Source organism: Podarcis tiliguerta, assembly GCF_965153285.1.
Source record: "Podarcis tiliguerta genome assembly, chromosome: 1".
Taxonomy (NCBI): Eukaryota; Metazoa; Chordata; class Lepidosauria; order Squamata; family Lacertidae; genus Podarcis; species Podarcis tiliguerta.
This window is the reverse complement of record NC_139534.1, coordinates 105,992,019-106,009,028: the sequence shown is the minus strand read 5'-3', so window position 1 is coordinate 106,009,028 and position 17,010 is coordinate 105,992,019. Positions and strand designations below refer to the sequence as shown.

General features: G+C 42.3%; 1 protein-coding gene across 8 annotated transcripts in view; it reads left to right on the top strand.

Annotated features, from left to right (window-relative positions):
- The first annotated feature begins 355 nt into the window (after nt 1-355).
- Nucleotides 356-17,010, top strand: part of POMT2 (protein O-mannosyltransferase 2) — a 44,871-nt gene continuing 28,216 nt past the window's right edge. Inside the window, exons 1-13 of one of the 8 annotated variants that reach the window (XM_083447987.1) lie at nt 356-1,345; nt 1,798-1,882; nt 2,084-2,188; nt 3,589-3,697; nt 5,071-5,179; nt 6,046-6,205; nt 7,543-7,649; nt 8,872-8,954; nt 10,704-10,813; nt 12,594-12,660; nt 14,411-14,480; nt 15,128-15,206; nt 16,199-16,350. In XM_083447987.1, coding sequence (XP_083304113.1) covers nt 1,146-1,345; nt 1,798-1,882; nt 2,084-2,188; nt 3,589-3,697; nt 5,071-5,179; nt 6,046-6,205; nt 7,543-7,649; nt 8,872-8,954; nt 10,704-10,813; nt 12,594-12,660; nt 14,411-14,480; nt 15,128-15,206; nt 16,199-16,350 — 1,436 coding nt within the window. In that variant the 5' untranslated portion in view covers nt 356-1,145. Of the gene's footprint in view, nt 1,346-1,414; nt 1,538-1,797; nt 1,883-2,083; nt 2,189-3,588; nt 3,698-5,070; nt 5,180-6,045; nt 6,206-7,542; nt 7,650-8,871; nt 8,955-10,703; nt 10,814-12,593; nt 12,661-14,410; nt 14,481-15,127; nt 15,207-16,198; nt 16,351-17,010 lie in introns of those variants that run through there. The other 7 variants (XM_083447988.1, XM_083447989.1, XM_083447992.1 and 4 more) reach the window with 7 other exon arrangements.

Sequence of the window (17,010 nt, the reverse complement as noted above, 5' to 3'; positions counted from 1 at the left end):
AAGAAAATGTCAGGTTAAACTGAAGGCTTCTTTATTTAACCCAGAGCAGTAAAGAAATCTCCGAAAAGGCTAAAAAACAAACAAACCAATGTTCCCAGAAAGTGAATTGTAAGCAATCTCTACCCTAGCTCCTAGTTACAATTTTCCCGATTCCCATCCTTGCTTTCCAAAGACCAGTGGACAAAATCTTGGCACAGACTTCGTCTACTTTGTGTTGCCCCTCCTTCAGCAGAAAGGCGGAGGGGCGGATGGATGGGTGTCTCACCCTGCTAGGAATTTTATATAATGAGGTGTTAAGTTTAACTCCTCGCCTGCTAGTGTGAGTTTCTGCATCAAATTAATTCACATCACGTTGCTCCAATAAAAATATCACATCACCTTTAACTATTCTGTGAACCTTTCATTATTTTGCCCATCACGTCCAACAATCAACTAGATCCTCAGATTGATCCGTTTATTTTTAATTTCACATTTTCCCCTTTTCTCGGCGATCACGCTATCAAAGCAGCTTGTTTTCCTCTGAAAGAGCAGGAAGTGTATTTATTGTGTATTTAAATTAGTGTATTTATTGTCTTCAAACAGTTCTGCTAGCCCATGTTTTAGCAGGAACTTTTATATGTACAGATGTCCTTTAAACATGTCTAGCCCTTCTCTGACAGGTAACCCTAGGATACAGTATTTCAGAGAGAGCAGCTTGTCAGTCATAATGCAGAATTATGAAGTCACTTCTGATGTCAGCATAGAGTACTATTGACAGTATGATTTTATCTGGATCATCCCTCAGTCTGCAGTAGAGGCAGGAGACTAAACAAGGCAGCCCCTCTGCAACAAATATACAAAAGGTGCCGCTTGCTGCCCTTCTTGATGCCACAGGGCTTACAGAGAGCGGATGCAAAGTTTTATTGAACGTCGAAAACTCCGCCAATCCATTCTGGCGCGCGCAGCCTTGCCTCAAGGACTACGCTTCCCACAATGCAGGGGAAGCCTCTGTAGTTCCCCACCAACCCCGCCTCTCGCTCACGTGGGGCGGAACGGCAAACTCTTTTGCCCATCATGCCTTTCGAACGCGGACTCTCCTTCCCGTGGTGCATCGGGCGCAGGCAAGGTAAGGGGGCCGGCAGGAGGCGCCTCCTGTCTGGCCGCGAATGCCGCTGGCGGCGAACGACAACGGCCAGGCCGTACCGGCCGGCCTGCGGCAGCGAAAAGCCCTCCGACTGGCAAGCGGCCCTGCGCCGACGCCCTCCGCAGCCCGGAGTCCCGGCTGGTTCTGGAGCCCGCTTGGCCTCGTCGTTTTCCTAAGCTTCGCAACCCGCTTCTATCGCCTACGGGAGCCGCCACACATCTGGTGAGGGGCTGTGGGGTGCCATGGTTACGAGGGCGGGGCTTAGTTTTGGAGGCGGGGCTTGTGGGAAATGAGTTTCCATGAACCCACTTCATCAGACGCGTTAAATGTTACCTTCCGTTGATAGTTACACAAATACGCTTGTTTTTTTAAAAACTGCCTTGATATTGTAATTTTTCTTTAAAAAAAATTAAGGTGAGGTTTAAATTGTATTAAATACAACATATCTATTTGTGGGGGCCCTTCCTCCAAAAAAACTCAGGGTGCCCAATGTAAGTCGCCTTCACCATTTTTACATTGCAACAACCTTACGAGAGAGCTTAAGTGGTCCAACATCCCCAAGTGCAGATCTGCTTAGTGTTTTGTTTCATCATCACACTGAACAGCTAGGAGTGGCAAAGACTGATGTGAGCCGGAGGCTAACAGTCATCTTTTTACTCTTTTCCCTTTCATAGCTGGGATGAAACACATTTTGGAAAGATGGGAAGCTATTACATTAACAGAACCTTTTTCTTTGATGTCCATCCACCTCTCGGGAAGGTAAATAGCGAACACCAATTCTTGCAAACTTTTGAGATCTAAGAACATTTCCTTGACTGCAGAACGTTCTCATCCTGGATCAGTTACATCATCATTGTGTCTAAATTACGTCTTTTTATTAGATCAAGTTAGTGCTCTAAAAAGTTATAAATTACTTCATCTACTTCTGCTTGAATAAGGTCAGTCCTCTTCTCTCTCTAGATGCTGATAGGACTTGCCGGTTACCTGAGTGGCTATGATGGCACATTCCCTTTCCAGAAACCAGGGGACAAATATGAACAACATAACTACATAGGAATGAGAGGGGTAAGACTGTGGGGCTTCTTAAATAACCAGAGGTCGTATACAGTATGGAGAAGACCTAGAGTTTCTCTCTTCTCTCTCTCTGCTTCCAATAAACAAATGTTTATATATCAAGAATGGGTTTTGATTCCAGGTAATACTGTAATCTCCATTTCTAAAGCTGTACTACATCTGATGGTTGTACAGTAATCTAACATTTGGTAGGATTCGGAATGAGTAGAGAAGAGGAATAAAAAAGCTATGTGCAATGTTCTTTTAGTTGTCTCATAGTTTATGAAACTAGTAACTTCAGTTAACTGCAGGGAGGAGGGAACCAGTCTCTGTCTGTCTGTCTGTCTGTCTGTCTCTCTAGCAGAATTTTCTGTCAGTTATTTTTAGTGCAGGGTTGTGTTTTCCTCATGCCCATGGAGGTATCACTGTCAGCAGTTTTGACTCTCAAACAATATGACATTTGGTGTTGTGGTTAGAGTTGTCAGACCAGGGTTCAAATGGCAACTCAGCCATGAAGCTCACTGGGTGACTTTGGGCCAGTCAATGCCTCTCAGCCTAACCTATATCACAGGGGTTTTTTGCGGGGGCGGGATTAAATGAATATGGGGGGAAACCATCTACATCACCTTGAACTTGTTTGAGAAAGGTGGGAGTGTTGCAAATATAGGGAAAAGGGAGATAATGTAGGTTAAGCTGTGAGATGGTTATATTTCCTCATCGTATGGATTAATGGAAGCTTTAGAATTAGTGGTACCTCGGGTTACATACGCTTCAGGTTACAGACCCTGCTAACCCAGAAATATTACCTGGGTTAAGAATTGTGCTTCAGGATGAGAACAGAAATCGTGCAGCGGCGGCGCATTGGCAGCAGCAGGAGGCCCCATTAACTAAAGTGGTGCTTCAGGTGAAGAACAGTTTCAGGTTAAGAACAGACCTCCAGAACAAATTAAGTTCTTAACCCGAGGTACCACTGTATTTGGGCAGAAGTGAGGATGAATGAAGGTACGGTGGTGGAGGATCAGATTTGGAACTTTTCATCTGTTTTATCTCTAGAGGAATATTTCTATCATGAAATCCTGACTAAACATCAGGAAGAACTTTCGGACAGTAAGAGCTGTTTGACAGTGGAACAGACTCCCTCAAGAGGTTGTGGGCTCTCCTTCACTGGAGGTTTTAAAGCAGAGATTGGATGATCATTTGTTTTAGATGCTTTAGTTGAGATTCCTGCATTGTAGGGTGTCGGACCAGATGACCGTTGGTCTCTTCCAATGCTATGTTTCTATGAGGGTGGAGAATACTCAGCAGACTGACTTGAGTATACTTGGCTGTGTGTTTTAAGGTTGGGTAGCAGCAGAGCTAAGGACATGCTTTGTCATCACCAAGTGAAGAGTGTTTCTCCTCTCTTTATTTAGTTCTGTGCGTTCCTTGGTTCGTGCCTGGTCCCCTTCTCTTACCTCACGGTGCTGGAGTTGTCCAAATCTCTGCCTGCAGCAATGCTTACAGCTGCCATTCTGATTTTTGGTAAGCATCCTCTTCATGTTGCAGGGTTTGTTTCATTCGTTTCCCCTGTTGGAAAACGAGGCTCAGTGAAGGAATTGGGCTTCAGAAACTTTAGGTGCTCCTGGTCTCCTGTCACAGAAGACCCTATGTGTCAACATCCTTATTTAGTCACAGACTTGTGGGGAGTACCTGAACAAGCTTCTTGCCTTCAGTTTTCTGTCTTGAAAAAAGGCCTAGTAATAAACACAGAGGATTATTGTGAGAAAAATATGATTAGGGTGTAAAATACTTTGAGTGCTTTTCACATGCAAAAATGTTTTAAGAGTCTGCATAAAAACAAACAAATGTTTTGAATATACATATGCCCTGGGTACAATCAAAAGGGTTAAAAGGTTTCTCTTTTTTTGGTCCACATTATTTGGAAAGGAGAGAATGCAGGAACAAAGATGAGCTATAGGAGCATTTCTCAAGAGGGGACAATTTTAGCTGAAGAAGAGAAGGGGCAGATCTTGAATAAGTGGAAAGTTGTGATAGGAAATGGCATTGGCCTAGGTAATGAGAGGTGGAGGAGGACAGGGAAGAGAACTATCTTGGCTGTCTCTTAATGTAAACCCAGGCCCTTGCGCCTGAGCTTCCCCAGCTTCCTACCACCATGAACCACCATGGGCAGGATTGGCAGCAACAGCGGCAGGTATGTTTTTATGCTTATGATAATGTTTTGTTCTCTTGTTAATTATGCTATTTTAAATGTGCATCTTATATTTTACTTTCTTCAGTAATGCTTTATTCTGGATTGTTTTATTTGCTGCTTTAAAATATTGTAAAGCGCTTTGAGATTGTTTTCCTAAAAATACAGTAGAACCTCGACTTACCACTGCCCGTACCCTTGAACAATCTGACTCATGACTGCGGCAAACCTGGAAGTAAAGACCGGGTTTGCCGCGATACGTGCAGAAGTGGCTGCCGCTGACTGCACATGCGCAGAATGGCACTGCCGCCGAATGCGCATGCGCAGAACGGTGCTTCTACCAGCAACCTGGATCAGCTCACGAATGGACCTCCGGAACGGATTCCGTACATGAGTAGAGATTCCACTGTATAAAGTGGCATGAAAAGGAAATGAATAATAATAACAACAATTAACTGATGACCCCAAGCTGTATGCTTTGAAGCCGATATCTCTGATGGTGAATAGTATCTCTGACAGTGAAATAAATGTGTAGATGAGGGCGAGACACTTTGCACGTAATGAGTGAAAGCAGCATAGCTGATTTTGTACATTCTGATGTGTTCTTATTGCAATAAGATTATGCTTGAATAAGCATTGGAAAAAACAACAACTTTTAGACTGTTTTTAGAACAACAGTTGATATGGTTTTGTCTTATTTTTCCAGATACAGGTTTCATTACACTCTCTCAGTACATTCTGCTAGACCCCATTCTGATGTTCTTCCTCATGGGAGCTGTGCTCAGCATGGTCAAGCATAATTCCTGTGCAAACAGGTAAGGTGGCAGCAGTTTTTCAAGTATGTGGCCCTTCACACTTGTGTCAGAAGATTTAATTATATGTTTGTTTTGCATTATGTTGTGATTTTTATCCTGCCAACCTGGCTCCAAAGGGTCCTCAGTGTATTCAGTATATCATAAAACAACTCAAAACAGCAATAAAATCCATTATTAAGAAATAAAAGCACATAATATATAACATGTGAAACAACACCTAAAAATGTAGAACATGGCAGACTATTGAACAAAGAAGGTCTCTCTCAAGAAGCATCATTTAATAATACCATAATGTACAGGGATACTAGTTCAGTGGACTGGGCAGTAGATTCCTGTATTCAGGAGCAGAGCCATATTCAGTATGGTAGCAGTGATTGGCATTAATGTACAAGTGATTGCCCTCCCCTCTAGTGTCACATTCACAAATAACATGCAAGTACATTTTAGTGTACATAGTGCACATAGTGATGGCTCCAAAAGGCTAGGGCCCTGTCTGCTGCCTGATGTGGTTATTCTGAGCCTTCTGGGCTATCGTATTGACCTTTCTTAACAGCAGGAGGTTGCCAGGATAGTTTTCTTTCTGTGTGATGTGCTTGATCAGTTGAATTGCTTTAGATCAGATTCTAGCACTGCCTCATTTTTAGGGAGAGCGCTTCAAGAACAGGTGAGAAACCATTTTCAGCTTGAAGGCAACATGCCCTTCCAAACATGGGGGCAAAAGTCTTTGGAACAAGGAAGGTAAATGTGTTCTGTTTCTCCATTGGAGATGCCTAGGTATAAAGCATATCCTGCCTCAGATTTACTCCAGGGATCTCTATTAAAAAGTTTATTATTCCAACAGGAAGTTTAAAAAATGTTTTTTTCAGACCCTTTTCTGCTCCTTGGTGGTTCTGGCTCTGTTTGACTGGGATAAACCTTGCTGGTGCAATAGGCGTGAAATTTGTTGGCCTTTTTGTAGTACTCCTGGTTGGACTGAACACTGTTTGTGATCTCTGGGAGCTGCTGGGAGACCTCAGTCTCTCACTGGTGAGTGTCTAGAATTTTTACTACCTTTCAGTGTTTGTGGGGAAATGCACTATGAAAACATTGTACAGTTGTACCTTGGATCTCAAATGCCTTGGCTCCTGAACAAATCGGCTCCCAAACGATTGAAACCCGGACGTGAGTGTTCTGGTTTTCAATCAATTTTCAGAAGCTGGACATCAGGTGTGGCTTCCTGCAGCCAATCAGAAGCATGCTGTAGTTGCTTCAGTCAGCCAGTGGTTACTGTATTGGAGCCAAGTGATGACCATGACAGAACATATTTAAAAACTGTCTGACAATCTATATAAAGCTTCCTTCTGCGTTACACATTAAAAGATTGCTATTGTTCATTCAAGGAGACTGTTGCCCCCTGAGTTGTTCTTGATTTCATTTCCACTTTGCACTGAGTAGCCTAAGGTTAAGCATACACTATAGAGTTCTGCAAAGAGTTTTTTATGAGAAAATGCTGCTAGATTTGCCTTTGATTTGCTGTATCTAATGTGCTGTAATGGGAAGGCTGAAGTTGTTTTGACCTTCAATATGACGATACAGTTCATAGTCTGCAGATTAGATTTTGGCATACACAATGCATTATTCCTAGTTACTGGTTTAGAGCAGTCCTTATGGGTTTTGCAAGCTCTGCAGGTTGAGCTACTTTTCTGAAGATGAAACTTCAGTCAGTTCATTTTTTTCACAAAGAGGATTTTTTTCCAGACTTAAATAACTTGTCAAGGTAGCAGCTGAATTCAGCAGTGGGCTTAAATTATTTTTAGCCTGCATTTAGAAGTCATCAATTATGACACAGGCTGACCTTGGTGATAAATGCTGTTAAATCTGTGTCTCATTAGCAGCAAGGAAATTGGCTTTTTGCCATCCATAATGCTGTTTATTCAAGCCTATCTTAGAGGTGCTATTATTCTTCTGGGGTCAGCTTCTCAGATTGTTTGAAGTTACAAAATCCAATTTAGTCCCCCTACTATCCTTTCTATATAGGGTAAACCTTCTTTCTGCTATGAGGTTTGCCTCTCCTGGTTTAAACAAGTGTAGTCCAAAGCTTCTGAAAAGGTCTGCTTCTAATGTCAGGTCAGTTAATTACGTTTGAAATAGGAAAAATTCATCTTCCTTAAGTCTCTTGCCTCCAGATGGCTGCAGTGTAATTAGAGTTGTGCCATTGCCAGCAAAACTCTATGAGTCTTAACAATATGTAAATGAATGTACTAACTCCACAAGAGGAATTGATGGAGTAGCCAATTGGTGCAGCCCTTATAGCTTGCTTGGTTAGGTGTACTCAAGAAACCTGCCTAAATGGTGCTGCAACTGTTCTGAATTCTTTGTTGCAGGTCACTCTGGGGAGGCACTTCCTGGCTCGTGTGCTCTGCCTCATTATGCTGCCACTTGCTCTCTATACTGCTATGTTTGCTGTTCATTTTGCAGTGCTAAATAGAAGGTATTTCTCCTCACTCTTCTGTCAGAAAGAAACACACATATGACAACATTAGCTCAATTCAGGCATTGTGCCAAACCATGCTTAAGGAAACTTAACTGATAAACCATAATTGGCAATTGGCTAGCCAGTGGGTTTGAAGCTTGAGGGTATTGCTAGCTATTGTTCAGACTTTTGGCACAATATTTGAATTGACAAACATGAAAGCAGACAAGCTCTGTGTTCTAAACTATGGTGTTGTTTGGTGCGATGTTTGAATTGAGCCATAATTCTAATGAAGTTGTATTTTTATGTAAGGCAGGCAGGTCATGGTAATAGCTGTTTTAGGAATTCTACATGGTGTTCCAGCTCTGTTTAGTTATGCCTCAATATTTAACCTGATCCATGTGTGCATTAATTTCTTCGGAGTCTTGAGTGTAGACCTGTGTCTTCAGACATGGTGGCTTTATCATCACTGACCAGTTAGCATTTGAGTGACAGGATCAGGCATGGTTGTTTCATGATTTTGTTGTGGACACTTGCCTACCTCTTAACGGAAAGAAGACTGAAAAGTGATTGTTTTATTTTTTTAAAAAAAAACTGTCACACTTTTCAACAAGTGGTATTAGCCAAAGTACTTGAGCCAATTTTGGCTTTGCAATTCGCCAGTCAATTTTCTGGGTGATAGGCATGTTGAATTCAGTGGTTTATTCTGTGTATGACTTTGCTGGATATTGGTCTCTGTCAAATACCACTGACCTTCTAAAATGACAATATTCACCAAGCTTCTGACCACGGTATTTAGTCCCATTTTACTGCCTTGACCTGTTTGTCATGCTTAAGAGTAAGCCGTTAACCCCACTAGTGAAGAAAAGGGACAGGCCAGTAAAGTTCTAATCCTGCAGGTCAGCATGCCAGTTAGAGATACATGCACAAGTCTGGGGGGTGTTTTAGGAAATACTCAACCAAATATCTCACTTAAATTAGGCTTTCCTCAGGATTGTTTACTTGCGTTGTACTTGGGCACAATTGATCACTTAGTTGATGTAAATCTGAAGGTAGCAGAAGGTTGCTTGTGTGTCAGTCAAAATACCCAGATTTTTGTAGACATCAAAGGAAGTTGGGAACATCCTGTGCGCTGACAGGCCAGTGCTGTTATGTTTCCTGCTTATTAAATTATATGCTTAAAACTCTTTCCATTTGTCTCCATGCACACATAATTTACATACACTTGGTTTTTCCCCAGTGGGCCTGGTGATGGTTTTTTCAGCTCTGGATTTCAGTCTCGGCTGATTGGAAACAACCTTCATAACATGTCTGTTCCAGAGTGTGAGTATCTAGATACTTGAGGGAACCAATGCTCTAATGAACACTCTGTATCCAAGCAAACAAAAAACTCTCCTGTGTTTTTACGAGAACACAGGGCGGATGCTAAAGCAAATGCAAAGTATTTGTCACGTGTCTTTTTGCTCTTTAGTGTGTTTGGAATGGTGATCTGAACCACCTTGGAATTATTTCTGAACATTTTGATCTTTGTCACTAGTGGGTTGGGAGTGGAAAGTTTAGAACTGAGCACAAATGTGGCAGAAGCATATAAAATGCATAATCAGAGAGTTGATGGAACCTCAAAAGATGCAAAAAAACAAGCGAATGGAACAGTAACTTTTAATTATATATTTCTGTATTGGAATAAAATGAGTTGTAGTTCTTGGCACCACCTTGGAGAAATCCTGATCTGCTAAACTAAATTGGCAGACTGTGTCTGAAACCAGTGTAAATGTGTCATGTTGATTCAGTAGTCACATGCTAGTGATCTCCCAACTGGCATCTTTTCTTTGTAGGGTGAGACTGTTGCCTAACAGCTGTTGTGCTACCTGAACCATTCTATACCCTCTGGTTACATTAAATAAGTGGCACTTGGTTACCAATACAGTTAGCAGAGTTTTGGTGAAATGTGGACCCCTATTGTACCCAAGCAGCAGAGGTGGGAGTTCAGAGAGGCAGTGATAATTGGGGGGATAACTTGTTGTCACTGCACCTCCTTCACTTCAGCCTATGAGCTAAGGATGTACTGTCAGAGTATTTCTTCTGTAGTTATTTGATTCCCCGCTCCCTACACAACAGGAAGGAAAAGCAAAACATCTAGAAAGAATAAGAAACATGTGATTTTAAATTCTGCAGAAATCAACAGGAATATTTGGGGGCAGGTAGAGTGTGTGGGTTTCTGATGTTTTTCCAAGAAAAGTTGGCTGTATCTGCAAAAACAACTTCTGGAATTATTTCACCTAATTAATGAAGTCACATATATTTTTAAAATGCTGTTATCTTCTTAAACCTAAAAGATTGGGTGGACTATTCTGAAATAACGTCTTTGAATGCCTCCCTCATTGCTCAAATTCCACATCTTAAAGTATCTGCTTCTATATCTATGAGAATTTGATTTCCCAATGGCTTTTGCAAATGATGGTAAATGACACGGCAAGCTTTTTTTTAATGCAAGTCAATGTGGACTAGTGAAAGTTCAGCTTGTCTTGAAATAGCAGCTGCACTCACATCAGACCATGATGGCAGCCACATGATGATTCTGTGGTGGCAGCAGTTTCACAGCACAGTGGAATCTTGGTCATGATTAATGACTGCGTATCCTGCACCCTTGTGGCTGGTTTTATGCAAGCATTTCCAATACACAGGTGCCAATATGTTTTACTTACTCACAAATTTATACACCGCCTTCTCCCAAAACATCACGGTAGTGTATAGCAATATAAACACATTTAAAAGCAATACAAAGCAATCATTAAAATGACTGGCTACTTGGGACATTTTAGATAACCCCATAGGCCTGTTGCCATAAGAGAGGCTCCGAGGTGTCTGAAAGTAAGAAGAATGGGGGGGGGGGGGAAGGATTGCTGCGAGAGCGTTCCACAGCATGGGACCAGTAACACTAAATGCTCATCTCCAAGTGAAGGGTTTTGCGCCTCTGTAACACAGAGGACAATTAACAACACAACTTATTTGTGTTCCATTTGCAATACTGTCTTAGGTGAACCACCTTAAACCATTGCTCTCTTCCTTTAGACTTGGCATATGGCTCTGTGATAACAATGAAAAACCTTCGTATGGCAGGCGGATACCTTCACTCACACTGGCACCTGTATCCTGAGGGTGTGGGAGCACGGCAGCAGCAGGTCAGTGAATTGTTGGAATGTCACATTTTGCTGGTGTTGACTAAAACACTGGAAAGGTGTGTGTGCACGTTTGCTTTTGAAGTTGGCAGGTGTATAAGCCCTTCCTGTGTTGTTTTCAGACATGGGAGTGCCTTGCAGAAATACTTCTAGATGGCTTAGAAGTCAAAATCTGTCTGAGACCTGTGCTGTTTCAGCTGCTTCATGTCCTCTTAGTACAAATAATGGTTGTTTCATGTTCCTCTCTTGCTACGGATTTTTTACAGCTTCTTTGCAGCCTGAAAGTCTTGTGTAGTGCTTGAGGAGATCTGTTGGTATTATTGGTAGCTACTAGTCTTGATGGCAGTATCCCTTTGTATACCCATCACTAGGGAACAACAGCAGGAAAGGGCTATTGCACGTATGCCCTGCTTGTAACCTTCCCAGATGCACGTAGTTCGCTAGTGTGGTGAACAGGAGGCTGGGTTATGGATTATCTAGGCTTTTTCCCTGTTCCCGCAGGTGTTGTACCCCTTGCTTACAGGACTGGAGTAGTTCACACAATCATTCGAATACAAGTCTTCTCCAAAAGCACTTCCATCATATGGCAGTGATATTGAGCCCAAGGAGTCCAGGGTGAATTCTTAGGAAGACTAACACAGGACAGGGGTGAGAATAAGGCAGGGAGCATTGCTCTGTACTTTGGCAGTATAGATTCCTGGTTACATGCCTTTCTTAATTCAAATAGAGTTGACTGCAAATAGAATCATAGAATCATAGAATCATAGAATCATAGAGTTGGAAGAGACCACAAGGGTCATCGAGTCCAACCCCCTGCCAAGCAGGAAACACCATCAGAGCACTCCTGACATATGGTTGTCAAGCCTCTGCTTAAAGACCTCCAAAGAAGGAGACTCCACCACACTCCTTGGCAGCAAATTCCACTGTCGAACAGCTCTTACTGTCAGGAAGTTCTTCCTAATGTTTAGGTGGAATCTTCTTTCTTGTAGTTTGGATCCATTGCTCCGTGTCCGCTTCTCTGGAGCATCAGAAAACAACCTTTCTCCCTCCTCTATGTGACATCCTTTTATATATTTGAACATGGCTATCATATCCCCCCTTAACCTCCTCTTCTCCAGGCTAAACATGCCCAGCTCCCTTAGCCGATCCTCATAAGGCATTGTTTCCAGGCCTTTGACCATTTTGGTTGCCCTCCTCTGTACACGTTCTAGTTTGTCAGTGTCCTTCTTGAACTGTGGTGCCCAGAACTGGACACAGTACTCCAGGTGAGGTCTGACCAGAGCAGAATACAGTGGCACTATAACTTCCCTTGATCTAGATGCTATACTCCTATTGATGCAGCCCAGAATTGCATTGGCTTTTTTAGCTGCCGCGTCACACTGTTGGCTCATGTTAAGTTTGTGGTCAACCAAATATTATATTGTATCACAGTTGTGTGCACAACACATTGATGTAAAAGCCTATGTCCAGCACAGAAATAACGTCACTTGGGGGGGTGTGAAGTGTCACAGTGTGGAAATAACACCCCCAAAGTCAAATATGCATCTTGGCTCATACATGGATTTGGCTTCTTTGCATTAAAAATGCAATAAATCATAAAAGCAGTAACTATTCTGCTATTCACAACAAACTGCAATTGCTTTGTGTGCGCGCGTACGCATTGGTTACAAACCTGGGTCATTCAGAAATGTATAGCATTGCCTTTGTCTATAGTGAACACACAAAGACTAGACTGCTTGTATTTTTGAAGGGATGGAATGCAATGACTTCTCTGTGCTTCTAGGTCACTGCATATTTGCATAAGGACTTGAATAACTTGTGGATTATAAAGAAACACAACTTGAAAGCAGGTAACTTGAGAATAAAACGGTGTAATATGTAACTGTTTTTTTACTTCTTCAAGATAATTGATCTCCCTTTTCCTTAGGAGTTTTAGTTTCTTTTCTAAATCTGAGGGATTACTTTATTCGTTTGTTTGTTACATTTATATTCTGCCTCTCCTCCTATAAGGCATTCCTAGTAGCCTACATCGTTTTCCTTCACTTATTGTATAAACTGGGCTGTGTTTGATACCCCTCTGAGGCAGCATATTCAGTGGTGGATCTCTTCCTTGCTGAAGGTGCGTGGTCCACTGGGTTCTGGGTAAAGGGGAGTGTGGATGCCATTCTATGCCCTTTCATGCCTGTGGTCTTGTCTGTGACTATGGAAGTAAGGGGAAGGGCAGCATCTACTTGTTCTCACGTCCTGTGGACTTGCCTGTCCTGAATAGGTGTTAAAAGCACAGAACATCAAGATCTGTCTCCTAGTGCTTCTTTGTGAGTCTTCTTAAGACTGCCTTGGAGGGGCACACTTGCCACTTCTGTTTATTTTTATAATTCATTTTTTGCATTCATATCCACCTTTCTTCTGAGAAGGTCAAGGTGGCGTACATAGGATCATAGAATTGTAGAGTTGGAATGGACCAACCACCTGCAATACAGGAATCTTTTGCCTAATGTGGGACTCAAACCCACAAGCCTGGGATTAAGAGTCATATACTGTACTGACTGAGCTATCCCAGCAATTCATGCTTTCCCCTCCTCCCCATTTCATCCTCACAACAACCCTGTGAAGTAGGTTTGGCTGAGATACTACAGCTGGCCAAAGGTCACCCAAGTGAGCTTCATGGCTGAGAAGAAATTTGAACTCTTGTCTCCCAGGTCCCAGTCCAACCACTCCAGTGAACTGTCTTGTGCCATGTCTAGTGGCAAATTAGATCTGACATATAATAAACTCGGTTCCTTATTGTGAGGAGGTCATTATACAAGGTTTTTGCAAGCTTTTTAAATAGTCCAGTAGCGCTGGAAGGCAGGTTTTGGAGCGCATGCCTCTTGGTGGCATCGGCTAGGGACGGAAACATAGATGAATTGGATAAGCATTTGAGGTTGTGTTTTTGGGCAGTGGCAAAGCTGGCCCATTTCAAAGTATAAAATAAAATGTGGTGCCTCCTGATCTAATCCTGTGGTGCATCTACAGCATAATACTCCCCTGAGAGATGCCCAGATTTATCTCTGCTGCCTGCTGTTTCATCAGTTTAACAGATGGTTTATATACTTTCAAATTGAAATATATTAGTGCAAAATTAAATCGTAGTTACCCCTTTTGTATAAAAGTATAAACACAAGAGACTCAGATCCAAGTTAGTAGTTGTGTAATCTAGCTGAATTAAAGTCTGGTCAGATCAGAATGAAATATTTCAAAAGGAAACTTGTCTTTAGTGCTGAAGATAGTGCTGAACATAGCTCCTTGTTCATCTTGCTGGTTGTGGCCACAGTTTGAATGTTCAGGAATTTTAATGTTTTTCTAACACTTGCATGCTGAGGCATCCTAGGAAGAGTGCTGTCTTACTAGCGATACATTTTGTTAGAGAAGCTTTTTATCATAATGATAATGTTGGAAAGTCATTGGAAATATTTCAGGGTGGTTGTTTTTTGTATTTGAACTAGAGATGTTGGAACGATGATATTTTTATGATGCTTTCCTAGTTTATTTGATATTGGCATTCTTACATCTTTTCCATCAGCCTCAGATTTCATGCTGTGACCTCTTCTGTTTCACCAGATCATTCAGACGCTTCCCTCCCTGTGGAGTTTGTAAGGCATGGAGACGTTATCCGTTTGGAACACAAAGAGTAAGCTGTTTAGGAAATGTGAGGATTGCTAATTGCCTGAAGTAGCAATTCTGGTTGAGTATGGTAATAGATATCTGGTCTGCCAGTAACTACAACATGGTTAGAACAGACCTTGTTGATGGCTCTCTCTTCTGTGTGCTATCCCCTGATAGTCTTTGAAGTGCCATTAGATACTCTTTATTTGCGCTAAGAAATTAACTTCACTAGTGTTCCTGGAATCTGCTACCGTGAGAGAGAATGTGGACCTCACTGTAAATAGTAATCTTGACGTGCAAATTTTGACAGAAACAGGTGGCACCTATTTTGAAAGGGGGTTCTGTTCCCGGCCCCTGTGCATGTCAGCGGAGCACACATAAGTTGGCCCCACCTCGTTCCGCCCCACCCAACTCCCATTCTTCTCCGCCCCCATCCTGCCCTCTTCTGGACCCAGAAGGACCCGCACATTGGCGATCGTGTGTCATTTGGACATGCCTAAAATGGTCACCGCCTGTATACTTGGCATAACATCTCTATAGTGTCACCATATTTAATCGTGTTGAAGAAGACAGAAAATGTTTGAACCAAGTTTTCTTTAATTGAAATCAACTTTCAGTGCTCAAACTGTTCTAGGGATAAAATCAAACACTGTGATTTTATTTTAACTTTAGGACTTCTAGAAACCTGCACAGTCACCCTCATGAAGCCCCCTTGACGAGAAAGCATCTTCAGGTCACTGGGTATGGCATAGTAAGTGAACAAAGAAAAAACTTGATTCTGCCCGCCCTGGAATATAGTCCCAGAACAAAGGGTTATTTCTCCTTTTGGGGTTTTCTTTCTTTTAAGCTGCTCAGAATCCATGATTCTTTCATAAAAAAACAGGAAGCTGCAGTGTGAAGTTTTAGCTCATATTAAAAAAAAAACCCTGTATGAAATGCTTGAGATTATTGGAGAATACTGAGAGTGCCTCACCCTCATATAAACTACAGTGATGTAACATGAAATACAAAAGCGAACCTGTGCCAGCGCTTGACTTCAAGAAGTTACGTCTCTTTAAACAGCATGACTGAGTTTTATTGTCTTCTGCACTTGTTATGACCTATTGGTGTCTAGGTTGAAGGATGTACAACCATTAACCTTTATAAAAAGATTTTTTTCTTTCATTCTTGTGAGGTGAAAAAGTGTATTGTGGTAAACCTTTTCAGCAGTCGACTAACAGTTCTGTGTAACTTTTTAATCCAAATGTGGGGTGGGAGTGGGGGAGCAGCAGTGCAGTTTATTGGCCCTAAAAAAGTGGAGGCAAAAAGAACAGCAAAAACATTGCAATGTTTTGCACACCACAGTAAACCAAACTCTGGTCTACTGGGACAGTGCTGGCTCACTCACACTCACTGTGCTGCTGCTTTTAACATAGTGCAGTATGGCAGGTAACACAAGTTTTGACATAGCATGTTACCCCAGATCGTGGTTAAGGCGTCTCCTCCTTAATTATAATCTGCAACCATAAAACAAGCCTTTGTTAATAAACCAAGATGATCAAAGTGGCTGGAGCAACTCCCCTATGAGGAATGGCTACTTACTGCTGCTGTTTGGATAGGGCAATGCTGAAGGGCCTCATTAGCTCCTCACAAGTACTGCTACTGCCTTGAAGCTTCAGAAACCAAATTCCTCTCTCATTCATAATAGCTCTTCTTTGTCTGTGTGTGCCCCCCCCCTTTTTTCTTCGTATGCACGTTTCCTAGAATGGAACTGGAGACTGCAATGATTTCTGGCGAATTGAGGTTGTGGGAAGAAAGACTGGGAAGCGTATCAAAGTGCTACGTAGTCGGATCAGGCTGATTCATGTGGCTACAGGTTGCCTCTTGGGTTCAACTGGGAAGACGTTGCCAAAATGGTAAATATCCAGGAGTCATTTTTCATGGAATTCTTGAGCCTGAAGGGACCTCCAGAGCAAGGCAGCACATATCCTTCTTGATTTCCTCCTTTTTAATATGTGATTCAGTGCATTTGGGGCTGCATCGTAGAAAACAGATGCATTGCTGAAGGCTCTTCTGACGCTTGAGCTTGGGATGATTTAAAGTGAGTGACCAGTGTCACATGCAGCAGGAACGGCGACATTGTCTTTACTCTTTGGCTTTTGTCACTTGAGATACATATTTTCAGGATCCACGCTGTTCTTGTGATGGTAATTTGTTTTAAACTGTTTTTAATAATGTGTTTTGAAATTGCTGTAACCTGTTCTGGGACCTTATAGCGAAGGGCAGGTAAGAAGAAGAAGAAAAAGAAGAATTTGGACTTGATACCCCACCTTTCACTCCCCTTAAGGAGTCTGAAAGCAGCTAACCATCTTCTTTCCCTTCCTCCTGCACAACAAACACTCTGTGAGGTGAGTGAGGCTAAGAGACTTCAGAGAAGTGTGACTGGCCCAAGGTCACCCAGCAGCTGCATGTGGAGCAGCGGGGACGCAAACCCGGTTCACCAGATTATGAGTCCACCACTCTTAACCACTACACCACACTGGCTCTAAACATGCGCATTCCTTCCTGCTGTGACT